This window comes from Chiloscyllium punctatum, chromosome 20 (genome assembly GCF_047496795.1).
Source record: "Chiloscyllium punctatum isolate Juve2018m chromosome 20, sChiPun1.3, whole genome shotgun sequence".
NCBI classification, from domain to species: domain Eukaryota; kingdom Metazoa; phylum Chordata; class Chondrichthyes; order Orectolobiformes; family Hemiscylliidae; genus Chiloscyllium; species Chiloscyllium punctatum.
In genome coordinates, this window is record NC_092758.1 from 54573688 (window position 1) to 54595222 (window position 21535).

At 40.3% G+C, this 21535-nt stretch overlaps 1 protein-coding gene across 13 annotated transcripts in view; it reads left to right on the top strand.

Annotated features, from left to right (window-relative positions):
• arhgef37 (Rho guanine nucleotide exchange factor (GEF) 37) overlaps nt 1-21535 on the top strand; it is a 232674-nt gene that overhangs the window by 200679 nt on the left and 10460 nt on the right. For all 13 annotated transcript variants that reach the window (XM_072590933.1, XM_072590929.1, XM_072590942.1 and 10 more), the window contains 2 exons: nt 4384-4506; nt 9385-9571. In XM_072590933.1, coding sequence (XP_072447034.1) covers nt 4384-4506; nt 9385-9571 — 310 coding nt within the window. The remainder of the gene's footprint in view (nt 1-4383; nt 4507-9384; nt 9572-21535) is intronic.

Sequence of the window (21535 nt, forward strand, 5' to 3'; positions counted from 1 at the left end):
CACTGTCCCAAGCGCATTAGTCTAGACTCTTACATAATTGGGAGAAAATGAGGACTGCAGATGCTGGAGATCAGAGTCGAGAATCTAGTGCTGGAAAAGCACAGCAGATCAGGCAGCATCCGAGGAGCTGGAGAATCGACATTTCGGACATAAGCTCTTCATCAGGACATAACTGATCTAGTGACAGTTTGTGACACCACCTGCTAAAAAGGTTAGAAAAGGGGAGCATATCAAAGTGAAAAACCTCCAAGGTGGCAGAAATTTTCTCTATAATTGTGAACATATACTTTCAAAATAAGCCCTGTGAACAGAAACTTTTCACATAGGCAAAACAACAGTTATTACATCTCTAATTAAAGGATTTACAACCTATCAGATGACTCACTACTATCAATTAAAGCTAGAATTCATGATGAAAGATGCAATCTTTTGGAACTTACCATATATTAAAAGCAATAACTCAACAAGCCTTCTTTGCTAGCACTACTAGGACAAAGACACATGGGAGCACCATTGCCTACAAATCCCCCTAAGAGCCATCACCATGGAGGCTGGGACCTATATAACCATTCCTTTACTGCCACTTGCAATTCCCTCCCTCATGGCTCTATTGGTTCATGAACACAAAATGGACACCAGTGTGGTTCATAAAGCTGAGTCTCTGAAATCTTTTCATGAGCAACAATTACTGGGCGTCTCAGCGATGTGAATTAATTTAAAAACTACAAGTGTTTCCTGGCATTCTGTATGCTCGTGAATATGTTTAAATTCAGAAGTTAGCAGACTGTTAATACCTTCTGATATTGCAATTTGTTGATATCCCAGTCATGCACATGCACCAAACCCCAGCCAAGTTTAAATCCTCCCAAGGTCTGCATATTAACTAAATGTGAGGTTACTGATCAATTAAATCCAGTCTAAACACAAGGTGGTGCTCCAAATACATCAAGCATGAGTGCTCTTCTTTCGCAAACCACAAAGTTCCTGCTGAGTTGTTATTATGGTAAATATGCAGAAAAGGATGGAAGTGCAAAATAGATAAATATTATCCATTTACATTTAAAGGAATTAATACTTCTGTCTGTGTGGTGTTTCACAAGGCTTTTATAGGTATGCAGATTTTAAGTGAAATTCTATCTCCCACAGTAAGAGCAGAGTGCCTCCTGATCAGTTCAGTAGATTTCTCATCAAAGATTATGAGACCTTTAAACATGAACAACTCAATGGATGACCAGTTCATCAACAGCATTGTGTGTCACTTTGGCTTGAAGTGGATACAGCAAAGGCCAACAATTGAGGGATGTCTGTCAGGTGGTAAAGACATCAGATGAAACCGTAAAGGACAAGGGTTGAGGTGGTAGGCCTGCAAGTATTTGCTGTATGGGGCATTGTGAAAGGATATGCAGCTTTTAATTCTGGGCAGTAAAGATAGTTTTAGGTGCCAAAGGAAAAATAAAGAAAGAATGATCAGTGTAATGCTATCTCTACCTGGTCAAGTCATCAAAATTAATGTGGCATTATTTTTTTGTTTGGATCTAGTGGTCAATTGGCCTTCAATGCCAGTGCAGTCTTGATCCACGTGGTACAATTTCTTTGCAGGTTTCTTCCCATGGACACTCAGCAATCTGTTTCTCTTCTGCTCGGTGGCTGTCAAAAGGGTAATGTCAGGTGTAGTCTCTTTTTTTGTAACTCTGTGCTATTCCTTCCTTTATAGTCTATCAGTTGCCATATGTATAGGTGTGGCACAGAACACAGAGGACATTCAGTCAGAATACCTACACAGGAAACAGAGTATTTCAAGAATTACCTGCTGCTCCCTGAACCTGTTGCTGCAGTCTTCAGGCTTTTAAAAGGCTGCAAAACAATTTTTGAGCACCCGACATACTACTCCCATTTTACATCTAACTTATGTTAATGACATCTCCTGTGGATATGTAAATAGGCTGACCCACAAAACCCTGGGGCAAGCAATTATCCAAACCATTACTAAGCACAATTGATTACTCATTTGTGCAATTCTGTGTAGAATTTAGAACCACAGGTATAGCTGATTCTTCCATAATACCATACACTAACTCATTCATCTAATGAATGCCTGCTGTGCTGTTATCACAGAGATTCCCTATGGTTGCCTATAATGACCCTGTGCTATGAAAGTATAGTGCAATATTCATAGCCCATGACAGAAGAGATGATGATGACTGCAAATCTTCATGCAATTATAAGAAAATAATTTGCAATTACAGGTTTCTCTTATTATCTTTTTAGTAGTATGTTTTTTTTCTGATACACATTCCCTATTATTATAGGGAATAAAAGCAAAATTTTGCTGCTGGAAATCTGATATAAAAACAGGAAGTGCTGGAGAAACTCAGTAGGTTTGACAGCATCTGTGAAGAAATGTCTTAGTCTAAAAATAGAGTTAACGTTTGAGTATAGTATGAGTTTTTCAGAATGGAGTCATTGGACACAAAACATTAACTTTGTTTTACTCTCCACGGATGTTGCCAGATCTGCTGAGTTTCTCCAGCACGTCCTATTTTTATATCATCATAAGGCTTGTGTCTGTGTATATTCTTTAGCGGGGGTGAGGAAGAAGACAAGTATCTAACAGGATGCCTCCTCATGGGAAGATGTTCGTCATGTCTCAGATATTCTTATAATGACAACTGAGACAATGAATTCTCCTAGAGCTATGCTAAACATTTTGATAAAGCGAATGAATGATTTTGTTGCTGATTGATGGTTTAAGTCAATGGTTACTACTTGTTTGGACAATTTAACAATTTTGAGCAATTTAACTCCTTCATACGACAATATTCAAAGCTATAATAGACCAAGTCCCTAAATCATTTTTGTCTCTCACTTTCTTTTCCGTCAACATTTTCTTATCTCTGCCATGATAATGACACAAGTCACTTCCTCTTAGATAATCCCTGGGGTGGGAGGAATACTTGATTCCATTCTGGTTAAGTAGATTCTAAGATGAGTCCAATGCATCAAGTTTTGGCAGATGGTGAGGCAGCTAAGTTTCTGTGTTCATTCCAGTACCTAAATTTTATGTTCCAGTTGGCATGTTCTCAGTGACATCTCTTGGATGTGTTCAGCACCTTCCCAAATTAACCTATTTTAGCTAGTCAAAGGTGTGAAACTGTCATGAGTCAGTGGTGATGTTTAACCTGTTCAAGTTTGTTTTATGGATGTGTACTCCAGATAACTTTTTGTCATGACCAAGTTCTGAGGTGTCAGGCCAATGAACAACATGTCTTGCCCAGTGTATCAGGATAGCAATTATTTAAGGTTGGAAAGGTAACATATGATGGCTGTTAATTGATTAGTTGATGTCTGGACATGTTGAGGGAGAACAACTGGGACTAGGAGAAAGCCTCCTTCAATTGATATTGTCAATAAACTCTGCACATAAAAGGTCTATGGCCCACATATCCCACCCCAAACTGAGCATCATCCTGTACACACACACATGCACACACACACACACACACACACTCGCTCTCTTAACTGCCAATCCTGCTGCATCCACTTGGCATCCTATACGCACCCCCCCCCCCACCCCACCCCCGTCCACTGGTCACCGTACCCACATTTGCCTGGCACACTTTGTCCTTCCTCAACCACCTGACACCCTCCCTCCAGTGCTTTGAAGTGTCTGCTGTGGGTTGCCCAAGTCTCTGAAGTATATTACATGTAAGGATCATTGCTACTCAGTAAACTGTGCAGTAATCAGACCTCAAAAGTTGTTCAGTTAGGTCTTCTCACCATTAAAAATAATGCAAAAAATTAAAAGCTATTAACATTTGGTTGTAACCTCACAGTAACCATTGCTCCTTTGGAAATATTCCTGATGAAGAGCTTATGCTCGAAACGTCGATTCTCCTGCTGCTCGGAAGCTGCCTGACCAGCTGTGCTTTTCCAGCATCACACTCTTCAACTCTGATCTTCAGCATCTGCAGTCCTCACTTTCTCCAAGTTAACTTATAGCTAAGTTTTCTTGAAAGATTTTCATTGCAAATTATCTCTTTGTGACAATTTCTTTGTCTGATGATTTGTTGCTCTAAATAGCTAACCTTTTTTTGATGGGACAAAGGGCATGTCTGCCTTAGATGGAGAATAAAATGTAGGTTAAAGGTGGGAAGATGTTAGTCATGTCTCAGATATTCTTATAATGACAACTGAGGCAATGAATTCTCCTCGAGCTATGCTAAACATTTTGATAAAGCGAATGAATGGTTTTGTTGCTGATTGATGGTTTAAGTCAATGTTACTTGTTTGGACAATTTAACAATTTTGAGCAATTTAACTCCTTCATATGACAGTATTCAAAGCTATAATAGACCAAGTCCCTAAATCATTTTTGTGTCTCAGTTTCTGTTTAGTAGCAAAGACAACTTTTGGCAACAAACTGAAGAAACATTGCAGAAATCAAGTGTAAAACTGGAAACGTTTTGCCAGATATTTGAATCAATGATGGAACAACCTATAGAACAGGTATGTTGCATGCAGAGCAGCTGAAGAGGTAAACAACGGTTCTCTTTTGAAGGATTCCTGTTCCAGTGTATACCCAGTGAAGTCATTGTATAGAAAGCCCATTATGCGAATAGAAAAACAATAACAATTAATGAACTAAATGTGGGTTTGAAAAACACACGTTCACACCCCCCTCCCCAACCTGTTTGTAAGACATTACATTCAGTTTATAAACAGCATCATGTATATTGTGGAAACGTTGTTCATATTGAATCACTGCAGCATTTAGTGAGATGATCAGGTGAAATTATGTATGTTTTGGCATTCAATTGTTGAAAGTCATCTAGAACATAGAACATTACAGCGCAGTACAGGCCCTTTAGCCCTTGATGTTGCGCCGCCCTGTCATACTAATCTGAAGCCCATCTAACCTACTCTATTCCATGTACGTCCATTTGCCTGTCCAATGACGACTTAAATGCACTTAAACTTGGCGAATCTACTACCGTTGCAGGCAAAGCATTCCATACCCTTACTACTCTCTGAGTAAATAAACTACCTCTGACATCTGTCTTATAACTATCTCCCCTCACTTTAAAGTTGTGTTCCCTCGTGTTTACCGTTCCCATACTTGGAAAAAGGCTCTCCCTGTCCACCCTATCTAACCCTCTGATTATCTTGTATGTCTCTATTAAGTCACCTCTCAACCTTCTTCTCTCTAACGAACAGCCTCAAGGCCCTCAGCCTTTCCTTGTAAGACATTCCTTCCATACCATGCAACATCCTAGTAAATCTCCTCTGCACCCTTTCCACATCCTTCTTATAATGCATTGACCAGAACTGTACACAATACTCTAAGTGTGGCCGTACCAGATCTTTGTACAGCTGCAGCATAACCTCCTGGTTCCAAAACTCAATCCTCTATTAATAAAGGCCAAAACACTGTTTGTTTGCTTTAACAATCCTGTCAATCTGGGTGGCAAGTTTCAGGGATCGGTGTACGTGGACACCGGGATCTCTCTGCTCATCTGCACTCCCAATTAGTCCAGTACTTCGCATTCCGATTACTCCGTCCAAAGTGAATCACCTCACACTTGTCCGCATTAAACTCCATTTGCCACCTTTCAGCCCAGCTCTGCATCCTATCTATGTTCTCTGCAACCTACTACATCCTTCGTCACTATCCACAACTCCACCGACCTTAGTGTCATCTGCAAATTTACTAACCCACCCTTCTAAGCCCTCATCCAAGTCATTTATAAAAATGACGAACAGCAGTAGACCCAACACCGACCCTTGTGGTACGCCGCTAGTAACTGGACACCAAGATGAACATGTTCCATCAACTACAACCCTCTGTTTTCTTTCAGCAAGCCAATTACTGATCCAAACTGTTATGTCTCCCACAATCCCATTCCTCTGCATTTTGTATAATAGTCTGCTGTGGGGAACCTTATCAAACGCCTTGCTGAGATCCATATACACCACATCAACTGGTTTACTCTCATCTACCTGTCAAAAAAGTCAGTAAGATTCGTTAGGCACGACCTACCCTTCACAAAACCGTACTGACTGTCACTGATCAGAATTCTTTTCTAGATGGTTATAAATCCTATCTGTTATAACCTTTTCCAACACTTTACCAACAACTGAAGTGAGACTCACTGGTTCCAGGGTTGTCTCTACTACCCTTTTTGAACAAGGGAACCACATTTGCTATCCTCCAGTCCTCAAGCACTATTCCTGTAGACAATGATAATTTGAAGATCAATGCCAAAGGCTCGGCAATTCTTCCTTTGCTTCCCAGAGGATCCTAGGATAGATCCCATCCGGCCAAGGGAACTTGTCTATTTTCACACTCTGCAGTATTTCTAATACCTCTTCCTTGTGAACCTCAATCTCTTCTAGTCTAGATGCAAGTATCTCTGTATCTTCCTCGCCAACATTTTCATTTTCTGTAGTGAATACTGTTGAATTTAAAATTAATCCTTCTAAAGATTGCTTATATTATGGTATTTTTGGTATTGACAGAGTTTATTTGATATTCTTGCTTGCTAGTTGTTTAACCCAAAGGTAATGCCATAGTATTTATTGCAAATATGTGCAATAAACCACCCACCAGAAATAGGAACACAGAAGCACAGGAATCAGCAACTTAGCCCTTCGAACCTGCTCCACCATTCGTTATGATCATGGCTGATCATCCAATTCAATAGCTTGTTCCCACTTTTCTTCCATATCCTTTGATCCCTTTATCCCTAAGTGCTATATCCAATCACTCAATGTTTTGGCCTTGACTGCTTTCTGTGGTAGCAAATTCCACAGGCTCACCACTCTGAAGAAATCTCTCCTTATTTCAGTCCGAGGTGGTTTGCCCTATAGACTTTGAGACTGTATCGCTGCTTCTGAATTCCCCTGTGATTGGGAATATCCATCCTGCATCTACTCTGTCTGGCCCCTGTTAGAATTTTAGACATTTCCTTGTGATCCTCCTTCATTCTTTTGAACTCCCGTGAAGACCATCCCAACTAATTCAATCTCTCCTCGTAAATCGGTCCCATTTCGGAACCAATCTGGTAAATCTTCACTGTGTCCCTGTCTAGCAGGATCATTCTTCCTCAAATAAAGAAGACTAAACTAGACACAATATTCCAGACATGGTGTCATGAAGGCCCTATATAATTGCAGCAAGATATTCCAATTCCTGTACTCTATCCTTTGACTATGAAGGCATGAATATCATTTGCATTCTTGACCACCTGCTGCACCTGTGTGCTTACCTTCAGTGACTTGTGTATATGGACATCCAGATCTCCATTGCATATTCCCCTCTCTCAATTTATAGACATTCAAGCGACAATCTACTTTCTTGTTTTTGCTCCAAATTGGATAACCTCACATTTATACACATTATAATGCACCAGCCATGCAATTGCCCACTCAATCAGTTTGGGCAAATCATACTAAATCATCTCTAAATCCTCCTCACAGCTCATCCCCCCCCCCAACCACTATGTGTCATCGAAAAATTTGGAGATATTACATTTAGTCCTCTCATCTAAATCATCAATGTATATTGTGAATAGTTGGAGTCCTAGCATTGATCCTAGCAGTATCTCACTAGTTGTTACTCTTTGTGTCCTGTCTGCTAGCCAGTTTGCTGACCGTCTCAATACACTACTCCCAGTTCCATGTGCTTTAATTTTACACACTAATCCTTTAGGTGATTCTTTGTGTGAAACTTTCTGTGAATCCAAATAAATCACATCTACTGGCTTCTCCTCATCAACTCTGCAATTTACATACTTTAAGAATTCCAGTAGATTTGTCAAGCATGATTTCTTATTGCTAAAGCCATACTGACTCTGTCTGATACTGATATTGTTTTCCAAATGCTCAGCAATTAAATCTTTTCTAATGGGCCCTAGCATTTTCCCAATTACCAAGGTCAATTGACTGGTTCATAATTCCTGGTTTTTCCTCTGTCTTCCTTTTAAATAGCTACTGTCCAGTCTGTAGGAACTGTTCCAGTTTACAGAATCTTGGAAGTTGACCACCAATACATTCACTACTTCCAGGGCCACTTCCTTAAAGGCTCTGCAATATAAATTATCAGCTCTGGGGATTTATCAGTTTTCAATCCCATCAATTTCCCCAACACTATCTTTCTACTAATTCTGATTTCCTTCTGTTCATCCCTTTCACTAAATTCTGTATTCTCCAACATTTCTGCTATGTTATTTCTGTGTTCCTTTGTGATTGTGTATGTATTTAGTTGGTCGCCCATTTCTTTGATGCAATTATAAATTCCCCTGTTTCTGCCTGTAAGGGGCTTCCATTTGTCTTTGCCAATTATTTTCTCTTCACCTACGTATAGAAACTTTTACAGTCAATTTGTATGTTCCCAAACCTTACTTTCGTCCTCTGTTTTCCCCTTCTTAGCCAATCCTTTTGTTGTTCTTTGTTGAATTCCGAACTGCTCTCATCCTCATTTTGTCGCTTTTTCTGACCAATTTGTGTGCTTCTTCCTTGGATCTAATACTGTCTCTAATTTTCCTTGTAAGCCTTGGTTTGGCCGTTTTACCCATTTTACTTTTGCACCAAACAGGAATGATCAATTGTTGCAGTTCACCCGCATGCTCTTTGAATGTTTTCCAATGTCTTTCCATCGTTATCCCTTTAAGTAACATCTCCCAACTAATCATAGCATCATACCATCACAACTGCCTCTATTTAGAATCAGGACCCCAGTCTCAGAATCAACTATGTCACCCTCCATCTTTATGTAGAATTCTATTATATTATGATCACTCATTTCCAGGGGGCTTCACACAACTAGATTATTGGAGCCTAAAATCTAGCAGAATGGAAGAAATTGTTTTTTAACTGCCGATTCATCAGACTTTTTATTTGTGTTAATAACAATTCTACATGTTGCTACAGAAAGATCAGTTAAATATATGTGTCAATTTTTACTCCCTTCGCCTAGTGCAAGTTCAGCAGTAGTGGAGTCACACTCATAGCAGAGCACTTAGCTCCTCACATGGAAAGTCTGGACTATAAAAGCCAGGGGATCAGGAAAGGGAAACGGTAAGTTTTGAAATTATTTTGGTAAGCCCAAAGAGGCAGGAGAGCTCCTTTAGGCTGCATGAGAATAATGAGAACAATGGGTTATAGCTGGTGAGCTGCATCATGACATTCTCTTGAAACACACACTTTGCTGCATGTATGCTAATGAGATTCAGCCCTTAAATGGGTCAAGCTTCCCTCTGCAGTTCTTAGACAGCCAGCCGCATGTTTCGTCAACTACTTACTCTATATTTGAAAATTCACACGATTGACAGTTCATTATCCAATGGCGTTTGTTGTTCAGTTGATTTTCAGTATCTTCTTTTTCAGCCTTATAATGAAGAAAAACTGGAAACTCTTCTGAAGAAGTACAGCCCAGAGAAGATTTATCAGGTTAACTGTAATGTTTCTGGAAACAAAGACCTTGACCTGACACTTCAAAGAGGGGACCTTGTGGCACTTCTTCAAGCCACAGACACGAGAGGAAATACAAATAGATGGCTTGTGGATTCAGGAGGTAACAATTTCACAGTCATATTTATAACAGAAATTGCAATGTGTATAGTCATTTTCTAGTTTTGACGGTATTTATCTTCCATCTTCCACCTAATTTACTCCTCCATTTCCTGAGTTGTTGTTCATACTTGAGTTGAAACAAGAGATTCACATGGTGGGGCATATCTGTTTGCTTATTTTCCAGTATAGAATTCAGGAGCTCTTAATCATACCTGATTTTTAATCCATTTTAATACATCTACAACAAGCCCAGATCAGCAATAGTGATCTTCATTATCTTCAATAAAACTTCATTATTTTCCAATGAAACAACACCTTACTGTCTTTGACTGATACACATATTGCCAACAATACTACTTTTAATTTTAATAAAAAGGTTTTTTTCTCTGTGAAGATTAAAGAGAGGGAGAGATATAAAGCATGTCCTGTGGTCTTTGGATCATAAAATCTATTGCCTTAGAACAAGGCTTAAGAGAAACATAAATTAAAATTTCAACACACAAAGAATAATGGAAATCTTAGTTTTAAAGTAAAATTCAGAAAGGTTCTTTACCATGTGGTCAAAACTATTAATCCACTCAACCTTCTTGCTGAAGTAAGATATATTTGAGAAAAACTGGAATAATATATAAAGTAGACCTTACATATGGCTGCTGTCTTGTTAGATAAAGAAAACTGGTGGTACTTTAATCTGAGGGTCACCACACCTCAGGCAAAGGAAGACGCTGGGAAAAAGAGTCCTTCGTGGTAATCTCAGCCAGTGTAGAAATTGAATACATGCTGTTGGCTTCATTCTGCAACGCAAACCAGCCGTCCAGCCAACTGAGCGAACTGACCAAGTGTCTATTAAAATAAATGTAATGGTCATTGAGAGGCTGTATAATGCAGTACTGCAGTGAATAGAAATGATGCACTCCAGATATTGGACAGATTATTTGGACCAAATGGCCTTTGCTGTGTTGTAATTTCTATGTAACTTTGGGTTACTGGCCCATCATACTAATTGCTATAACATCTGATAGGTAATGTCTTTTGAAAAGTTATAGGTAAGTTGGTAGAAGAAGAGAATATAAATTGGGGATTAATTTTAACTAACTCCTTGTGAAGGGGAAACCAAACCAGGAAGCAAGTGGCATGGTTGTCCACCCAATACATACAGGATCATTTTTACATATGCAGGTCATCTTCTGAATACATAATTGTAATCCCATCTGCTGTGTAAACTTGAAGCCTGAGTTGTGGAGCAGTGATCACTTCACCACAACTCCAAACCTGTCAAGCACAACAACTAAGTCCCCATTGGTCCAGAAGGAATACTAGAGCACCAGGATTCCTCTCCTGAAGTAGTTACCTTGTCCTGAAATTGTCAGTGTTGGACCCTAGCAGTTGCTGTTTTCTTAGTGACCTTCTGGCATTTTTGTTCAGGGTCAGAAAGTAGCATATTAATGAATCTTGGCCATTAAAAATCAGCTGAGTTGCTGAATGGGCACAAAGTTTACTTTTCCAGGAGTTAATATCAAGCTGCTTAAAAAAAATCTCTATTGCATGACATTATGACCTTCCATACATGTGATATAGTGAACAGCGATGATAGAGTACAAGGAGCAATTGATGCTTGGCCAGCTGTGCAATACAGTAAGAACTAATGGCTAGAAATGCAGGTACCTATGTGAATAATTAGACTATAAGCAATTACTCACTCCCAATTACTGAATAACTCTAATATTGCGAAAGCTGAAACAAATTGAATATCTTATTATCTCTGTACATTTTTCTCGTGTTGTAATGACAACATGAAGTTCAGAAAATTTTATTGCTTTCTTCTGTGATTTATGTGGTGCTAGCCAGTCTCATCTCCTACTGCCATTTCTTTCTATAACTTCATGTGAATTGCTTTCATGATGTGGTTAGGATAAAGGGAAAGAAGGAAAAATTATTAGTTTTTTTCTTCTACAGTATCTCACATAGTGCCTTCTGGTGCAGATTAAATTCTTCCTCTACCATTAAACATTGCTACCTTCTCTTGGTTTTTTGTCACCTGTCCTGTAATGTGTGAACTTGGGGGGATATTCAGTACCTCCTCCACACACCCCTTTCTGATTACAACCCTAAGGCGGTAACATGACCCACTGAAATCATTTTGCAAGAGCAAATAATTTAATCATTTTCTCTGTGAATATCTGGAAACTGTAGTAGAAGCCTTTGGAGTTTACATTGTTTTCAGGATTCTATAATTCCAAGGCCTTACTAAATGAACCTACATCATCCCTAACAGCTGCTTGAAAGGACTCTTTTGCTTCACAAATTCCAAAAACTTCCACTCTACTAAAGTTGCAACTGGTTTATGACAATTTGCTTTAAATCATTGAGCTATATTCTTACTTTGTTGGCAGCTGCCATGTGGCTTCTATTCTGTGACAATCCTGTCATTCCTGAATTCCTTTCTCCTGCATAACAAGCAAGAATCTGACTGATTGGTGATCAGGGTCACCACAGCACACACTGTTCATGATCTTCACATGACCTTATGACCAATGACTAAAGCATGCTACAATAAGATCAGTGCCTTAAATAGAGCCGACCTTAGTCTCAAGCAACAGAACTGATGCCCAGAGCATATCTGGTGGCTATTTGCAATGCAACTTGGAAAGAGTATCCTTTAATAATGGTTTGTTATATTTTGCTCAGCAAAATTACAATCCCTGTAGAGGTTGATAACTCATACAGATATTTGAATTTTCCAGTGACTCTGTAGAAGGATCACATGACAGTTTCAAATTTTAAAGATTTTATTCTGACAAACGGAAAACAACATTGTATAAACATTAAAGTAAAACAAAGAAATGCAGATGCTGGAAATCTAAAACACAAACAAGACTTGCTGGAGAATCTCATCAGATATGATGGCATCTGTGGAAAGAGAGCAGAGTTAATGTTTCAAGTCCAGTGACTCTTCAGAACTGTAACTGTAAAAGGTCAAGGGAGAGTAGAGGTGGCACAGGACCTTTCAGGACTCTGAGTGAAGGGGCAAATGTTGACATTGGGGTCATAAAGAGACATGAGGAGTTGATAGAAGGGCATAGCTTATCATAGAACAAGCAAAGGGCCCATGGGAGATGAGTGAGTTGATTTAGGAATGGTGGAGGCATGAATTCGGATGGATGAGGTGTGGGTGTATGAGAGCAGGTGATGAGGAGAGAGGGTTGTTTTTTTTCTGTTTAGTTCTTTCATTTGTCGTGCTGGAGCACTAAGTTGGGACTTTTCCACAACTCACCTCTGTGCCTGACCCAATTTCCACTTCATCCACCCAAGAAGACAAATATAAGCATCAAGATCACTTTGTTGATGCTCAAATTTAAGGAGCGAGGAGTTGTTCCATTCTTTTGCTCCTGATCCAGGGGGCAAAATTCAACCTCATTCTTTTCTCTGTGCATGTGCAGGATTGGCTGCCTCTACCTGTGTCAGATTTCTGTAGACTCAGGGGTCAGGAACATTTAAATTTAGCCAAGTGTGAATTGCATCCAGTGTTTTTGGGCATGTATTGCAGCGAGCTTGAACAGGTTTCCTTGCCATTGCAGAAACTTACAAACTCGCCTTATTACCACCTTAGCCCACCTCTATGGTATTCCACATGTCTGATTTCATCCCCATTTTACGACATACCATTTCCAAAACAACAGGGGTCTAGATTAGAGTGGTGCTGGAAAAGCACAGCAGGTCAGGCAACATCTGAGGAGCAGGAAAATCGACGTTTCAGGCAAAAGCCCTTCATCAGGAATAGAGGCAGGGTGCCTACAGAGTGGAGAGATAAATGAAAGGGGGTGGGGGTGGGGAGAAAGTAGCATAGAGTACAATAGGTGAATGGGGGTGGGGATGAAGGTGATAGGTCAGAGAGGAGGGTGGCGTGGATAGGTGAAAAGTAAGGTAGGCAGGTAGGACAGGTCATGAGGGCAGTGCTGAGTTGGAAGGTTGGAGCTGGGGTGAGGTGGGGGAAGGGGAAATGAGGAAACTGGTGAAATCCACATTGATACCATGGGATTGAAGTGTTCTGAGGCAGAAGATGAGGCGTTCTTCCTCCAGGCTTCGGGTGGTGAGGGAGCAGTGAAACAACCCTCACTCAGCAGATATCCATTGAAAAACCACCATTCCTGGTACCTGCTTCAGCTTTAGAAGGCCGCAGTTCACCTGGTCAAGCTCCGGCACACAGAGACTGCCTGCCTAGTCAAAGATGTGTCCATAAGATGTCAAAGAAGGGGAAAGATGGCACTATTATTGGAAATTCCAGTCAAGGAAATCAGTGCAAAAGAGGAGAGTCTACTTCTCAGAAGACCCACAGAGACCCAGCCAAAAGAGGACCCACACTCAAACCCCTGAGACCTCTCCTCTCTAAACACTCCAAAGGTAGCCAGGCCTTCCATCTCAACATTGCCTGCCCCTTCTAACCGTTGGAAGTTCACTCTGAGGAGGGAGAACTTTATCTGGCAAGAAGACCCTCGACATCCAGAGCCCAGCACTACCCCTCCAGGGTTGCATGATCAAACCTCCAAACCCATGTTTTTCCACTGCCAAGCAGCCTCCCTCCACCCGTGTGGCAGAACCAGGAAGTTCACAAAGATTCAGAGAGAGGACAAGGAAAATTTATTAGTGGCACAGGTGACAATAATATATATATAGATATATATACAAATAACTAGTGCCATTATCTGTGTACCCCTAGGGGACATATGAGGTGACCATGCCAAGTGTAGTCATACACAGCCCACCTCCCCTACCCTTCCCCCACCCCCCACAACATGACCACCTTCTGTTCCTTGCTTTACCGCGTTCCTCCTCTTTCCCCTAAGAGGAAACATTTGTCCTTATCAACCTTACTTATGTCTCTTATAACGTTGTGCATTTCAATACGATCCCTGCTCAGCTTTCTCTCCTTTAATAGAGACATACAGCACAGAAACAGACCTTTCAGTCCAACCAGTCTATGCCGACCACAATCCCAAATGAAACTAGTCTCATCTACCTGTACTTGGCCCTTTTTGCCTCCAAACATTTTTTATTCAGGTACTTAAATGAAAACAGCCCCAGCCATAGCTGAATTGCTCCAAACCAAGCAACATCCTGGTCAGTCCCCTCTGCACCCTCACTAGTGCAATCACAACCTTCATATAATGTAGTGACCAGAATTGGACACAATATTCCAGTTGTGGCCTAACTAAAATTTTATTCAGTTCCATCATAACCTCCTTGCTTGTGTATTCAATGCCTTGACTAATGAAGACGAGTGGCAGGGGGATGGGAACCAAATGAGGAGGTTAGTGGACAGTAAAAACGTAGTAACTAAAGTCTGTAAGGAACTAGATAATGAAGTCAGCGTGACTAAGGGGAAGAGTAGGCAGGGAACTGATGATGAATGCAAAGGGACAGGTGGTCTGAGGTCCATTTGTTTTAATGTGAGAAGTGTAGTAAGCAAGGCAGATGAATGTACAACTTGGATTAGTACCTGGGAGTATGATGTTATTGCTTGGTTGAAGGAAGGGCATGATTGGCAACTAAATATCCCAAGATATCTATGCTCTAGGCAGGATAGAGAGGAAGTAAAACGGTTGGAGAAGTTGCACTACTGGTCAGAGAGGATATCACAGCTGTGCTGAAGGAGGGCACTATGGAAGACTCGAGCAGTGAGTTAATACAGGTAGAGTTCAGAAATAGGAAGGGTGCGGTAACAATGTTGGGGCTGTACTAAAGGCCTCCCAACAGTGAGCGGGAGACATAGGTACAAATATGGAGACAGATTATGGAAAGACATTGGAGCAACAGTGTGGTGGTGATGCGAGACCTTAATTTTCCCAACATTGATTGGGATTCACTTAGTGTTAGAGGTTAAAAGAGCAGAATTTGTAAGGAGCATCCAGGAGGGCTTTCTAGAGCAGTATGTAAATAGTTCAATGCAGGAAGGGACCATACTGGACCTGGTGTTGAGGAATGAGCCCGGCCAGGTGATTGAAGTTTCAGTAGGAGATTACTATGGGAGCAGTGATCACAATTTCACAAGTTTTAGAATACTCATGGACAGAGACGAGAGTGGTCCTCAAGGAAGAGTGCTAAATTTGGGGAAGGCCAACTATAATAAGATTCAGCAGGAGCTGGGGAATGTAGATTGAGGGCAGCTATTTAAGGGTAAATCCATATTTGATATGAGGGAAGCTTTTAAAGAGAGAATGATTAGAGTGCAGGACAGACATGTCCCAGTGAAATGGCAAGATTAGGGAACCAAAGATGACAGGTGAAATTGTGAGACTAGCTAAGAGGAAAAAGGAAGCATACATAAGGTCTAGGCAACTGAAAACAGACAAAGCTTTGGAAGAATACCAGGAAAGTCGGACCAATATAAAATGAGGAATTAAGAGGGCTAAAAAGGGTCATGAAATATCTTTAGCAAAGGGTTAAAGACAATCCCAAAGATTTTTATTCATATGTAAGGAGCAAGAAGGGAACTAGAGAAAGGATTAGCCCACTCAAGGACAAAGGAGCAAAGCTATTTGTAGACTCAGAGAAAATGGGTGAGATTCTTAATGAATACTTGGTGTCGATATTCACTAAGGAGAGGGACATGACAGATGTTGAGGTTAGTGATTGCTTGAGGTCAAGTCACCATAAGGAGGGAGAAAGTATTAAATATTCTAAAAGACATTAAGATGGACAAGTCCCCAGGTTCGGATGGGATCTATCCCAGGTTACTGAGGGAAGCGAGAGAGGAAGTAACCGGGGGCTTAACAGATACCTTTGCAGCATCCTTGAACACGAGTGAGGTCCCGGAGAACTCAAGGATTGCTGATGTTGTCCCCTTGTTTAAGAAGAGTGGCAAGGATAGTCCAGGTAATTATAGACTGGTGATCCTGTCATCAGTGGTAGGGAAGCTGCTGCAGAAGATACTGAGGGATAAGATCTATTTACATTTGGGAAAAAAATGGGCTTATCAGTGATCAGCAGCTTGGTTTTGTGCAGGAAAGGTCATGTTTTACCAACTTAATAGAATTCTTTGAGGAAGTGACAAAGTTGATTGATGAGGGAAGGGATGTAGATGCCATATACATGGACTTCAGTAAGGCATTTGATAAGGTTCCCCATGGTAGGCTGATGAAGGAAGTGAAGTCATATGGGGTCTAGGGTGTACTAGCTCGATGAACAGAGAACTGGCTGGGCAGCAGGAGACAGAGAGTAGTAGTAAAGGGAGTTCCTCAAAATGGAGAACTGTGACCAATGGTGTTCCACAGAGATCAGTGTTAGGACCACTGCTAAAAATCACACAACACCAGGTTATAATCTAACAGGTTTATTTGGAAGCACTAGCTTTCAGAGAGCTGCTCCTTCATCAGGTGGTTCATTGGGACCACTTTTTTGTGATATACATAAATTATCTGGAGGAAGGTAGAGGTGGTCTGATTAGCAAGATTGTAGATGACACTAAGACTGGTGGAATAGCAGATAGTGATGGGGACTGTCGGAGAATGCAGCAAAATATAGATAGATTGGAAAGTTTGTGGAGAAATGGCAGGTGGAATTCAATCTGGGCAAATGCGAGGTGATGCATTTTGGAAGATCCAATTCTAGTGCAAACTACTTGGTAAATGGAAATGTTCTGGGAAAATAGACGTACAGAGAGATCTGGGTATTCAGGTCCATTATACCCTGGAGGTGGCAACATAGGTCGATATAGTGGTCAAGAAGACATATGGTATGTTTTCCTTCATTGGACAAAGTATTGAGTACAAGAGTTGACAGGTCATGTTATCGTTGTATAAGGCTTTGTTTCAGCCACATCTGGAATACTGCGTACAATTCTGTTTACTGCACTACCAAAAGGATAGGGATACTTTGGAGAGGCTTACAGAGGTGGTTCACCAGGATATTGCCTTGCATGGAGGGCACTGGCTATGAAGAGAGGTTGAGTAGATTAGAATTATTTTCATTAGATAAAAGAAGGTTGAGGGGGACCTGATTGAAGTCTACAAAATCATGAGAGGTATAGACAGGGTCGATAGCAAAACACTTTTTTCCAGCATGGGGGCCTCAATTAGTAGGGGTCATGAGTACAAAGTGACAGGAGATATGTGTGGAAAATTCTTTATGCAGAGGGTGGTGGGTACCTGAAACAAGTTGCCAGCAGAGGAGGTAGGGGCAGGCACGATAGCATCATTTAAGATGTATCTAGACAGATACATGAATGGGCAGGGAGCAGAAGGATACAGATCCTTGGAAAATAGGTGACATCTTTTGATAGAGGATCTGGATTGGTGCAGGCTTAGAGGGCCGAAGGGCCTGTTCCTGTGCTGTAATTTTCTTTGTTCTCTATATATCTTAACCATCTTATCAACTTGTCCTTCAAGGATCCAAGGACATGAACACCAAGGTCTCTCTGATCCTCTGTAGTTGCTCAGGTCCTATCATTCATCGTGCACTCCCTTGCCTTGTTCGTCATCGCTACATGTGTCACATCACAGTTTTCAGGATTAAGTTCCATTTGCCACTTGTTTGGCCTGTTTGATCAGTTCATCTATATTGTCCTATAGTGTAAGGTTTTCCTCTTTGTTATTTATGCCACAAATTTTCTGAAAAATTGGTGTCATCTTACTGATTAAATCTCCTACCTTCCTGTCTAGAACATTAATGTACTCTACAATTAACAAGTAACCCAGCACCAAACACTGCGGTACAGCATTTGACACAGACTTGCACTAACAAAACCACCCTTTGATCATCACCCTCTATATCCTGTCACTTACATAGCAGAACAAGGCAGATGAATATATAACTTGGCATTAAGTGTGCAAGCACTAAGCAAGTGAGCAGTTTTAAGATGCAACATGGTCTAACCCATTAGCTGGGTCTCTATCTATGGGTGCAATGTGTCCTTGCTACAGTTTTTCAATGCTAGTTGTTGGTACACCTTGCAATGTAAGTCTGTGCTTTGCAAGCAGCCTGAAAGTATATTGGAGAGATGCTTGATGGTTCTAAGTCATTGACAAATGCCAGTATTTATGGATGAGGGCTGTGTGCAATTGGTACCCCTGAATCATGTCCTGAGATGCTGTTTGGCTCTATTCAACATAGAGGTTCTTCGGAGCAGGTGGGGAGCTGAATTTGCCAGGATAATTTCTCTGTTGAGTTTTTCTGTTAAGGTCTAGCTTGTTTGGCATTTTGCGAAGACAGGAAGCTGAACATTAATGATGCACATTGGGCTGTTAACAAGGTACTTAACAAGCAATAATGTCCTTACTTGGCAACTTGCTACTGCCCAGCAAGACACTTGCCACACTGCTTTTGAAAGGCATAAAAAAGTAGACTGAGATTGGCCTTTCCAAACTTCTTGTCAAATTCTGTCACTAATCCCACCATAGCTCGGGTCACTTAGAGGTTGCAATCAACGGTAACTGATGATACTGTCCCATGAAAAATCTGAGATATCAGGCCAAACACTCGATGGAAGTACAGCTGAATCAGTTTTTATTTTAACGTGCTAAAATAGTTTGCACCAAATATCCTGAAACATTGCAAAATAGGTTCTGTATACTTACAAAGTGGCATAAAACATTGATTGTACTGTGATGGTTGTTTAGAACATTCTGATCTGATGGATCACCTATTCTTTAATAATTTACTTTAGCACCAAAAATAATTTGCAAGAGTACATTGTAAGGAATCAATATCCATTGCTGGCTATACTTTTGTGATGCATCCCATCAGAGTGTGAGGATTTTATTTTATATAGAACACAGGCCATTTGATTTTCTTTAATAGAAAAAGTAAAACCATCTTATTTGGAATGAAGAAAGCTTCAAATAGTAAATTTTAAAAAAGTTCAGAGTAGATTGTTAAAGAAACTTTGTTTTTTGGTTACTTAAGTTTTTCCATTGAAATTGGGTGATTTTTCTTTACTTTGCCGTCTACATTTCGATTCATTCTAACAATAGCTAAAGCCTCAGCTCTCTCTGTAACCTTGAGCTACAGAAACATACATAGATCTACTGCATATCTGAACTTGTTCAGGTAAATCTGTTGTGCACCTCAGGGTAAAGGATACAACTGTTGGAGAAATGAAGCATTTTCCATTTCTGTCATCTATATTTCTCTAACGAAATGGTCTGCCTCAGTACCAATCTTCCAATGCTACACAAGTTTGTCCAAGACCATTAGGAATTGGCTTGAAAATGCAATAAATCATTTAACAGAGGGCCCTCAGCACCAGCAAAGTTTCAGTCTGAAATGCATTCTAACATTGACACAGAGGTGGATGTCCAATCAAATCAAAGCTTTGCAAAATAAAGGGCAGGTTTTAAAACATACTGAAGTGCCCATAAGAGGTGTCATAAAATACTTATCAGGGTTTGTATGTGTAGCCATTACTAACATTAATGTTCTTTACAATAATTTTACTTTAATGTAATTCTACTTTAATAATGAAATGTCATGTCAACCTGATTTTTAAGAGAATATAACTTTTCCTGCCAAAAGCTCAACAATTTTTACATTAAGTTAAGAAGATAATTAAACTGATAGGAAATCTTTACTAGTATTTCAACTAAAACCAATGCTACCTATGGGAATATCTCAGTAGTTCCATACAAGCTTCTATAACATAGTGCTAAAATATTAGCAGATAATACATATCAAGAATCAGAGAATTTTACATACAGAAGGAGGCCATTCGACCCATCATGGTCTCTATCAGCTCCCAAAAAAAATCATCCGGCTAACCCCATAGCTCTCTAAACTCATCAAATATATATCCAACTCTCTTTGGAAATCTCCTTTTGAATCCAAGTCCACCACTCTCCCAGTCAGTGCATTCCAAATCCTAACAATTCTGAGTAGACATTTCTTTCATCTCACTCCAAGCTCTCTTGTTGGCAATTCTTAAAACTATGACCACTAGTTACTGACTTACCAACTAGTGGAAGCAGGATATCCTTCTCTACCCTGTCAAAATTGTTCATAATTTTGAACATCTCAATAAGGTCACCTCTTTGCTCTGAGGAGAATAAGCTCAATTTTGTTTATCTTTCCTTGTATCTAAAATCCCTCATTCCTGATATTATTCTCATACATCTCCTTTGCACTCTTTCCATGACTTTAACATCCTTCCTTAAATATGTTGCCCAGAACTAAACACAATACTTCAAATGTGGTCTGACCAATGATATATGTAGGTGAAGCACCACTTCCTTGCTTTAATACTCTATGCTTCTATTTATGAACCCAAGGATCCTATAATCTTATTAACAACTGTTTCAACTTGCCTGGCCACCTTCAGAGAAGTATGAAAGTGAGCCTGAGGCCCCTCTGTTTCTGTATTCCCTTCAATATTGTACCATTGATCCTGTATTGTCTATCCATGTTTTTCCTATGAAAATGCGCTACCTCACGTTTCTCTGTATTGAAAGTGACCTTCGAGGTATCTGCCCATTTACCCGATTTGTCAAAGCCCCTCTGAAGGTGGTCAGCATCATCCTCATAATTCACTATTCTCCTTAGCTTTGTATCATTTGCAAATTTAGACATTTGCCCTCAACACCCATCTCCAAATTGATGATATAACTCACAAAAAGCAAGGGTCCCAACAACGACCCTGGGGGAGCACCACTTTCAACTCATCTCCAATCTGAGAAATGCTCATCTCTACCCACCCTCTGTTTCCTATCTTGTAGTCAACTTCTAATCCCTGTTGCCAAGGACCCATCAATCCCAAGCATTTCTACTTTACAGACTAACCTGCCATGTGGCACTGTCACAAATGCTTCTGAGAATCCAAATCAACAACATCCACAGTACTATCTACTGCTTGTGTCACTCGTCAAACAACTCAATTAAATTTGTCAGACATAACCTGTCCTTGACAAAGCCATCTTGACTATTTAGTATTAACATGTTTTTTTTTTCTCCAAGTGTATATGTTATCCTGTATTATGGG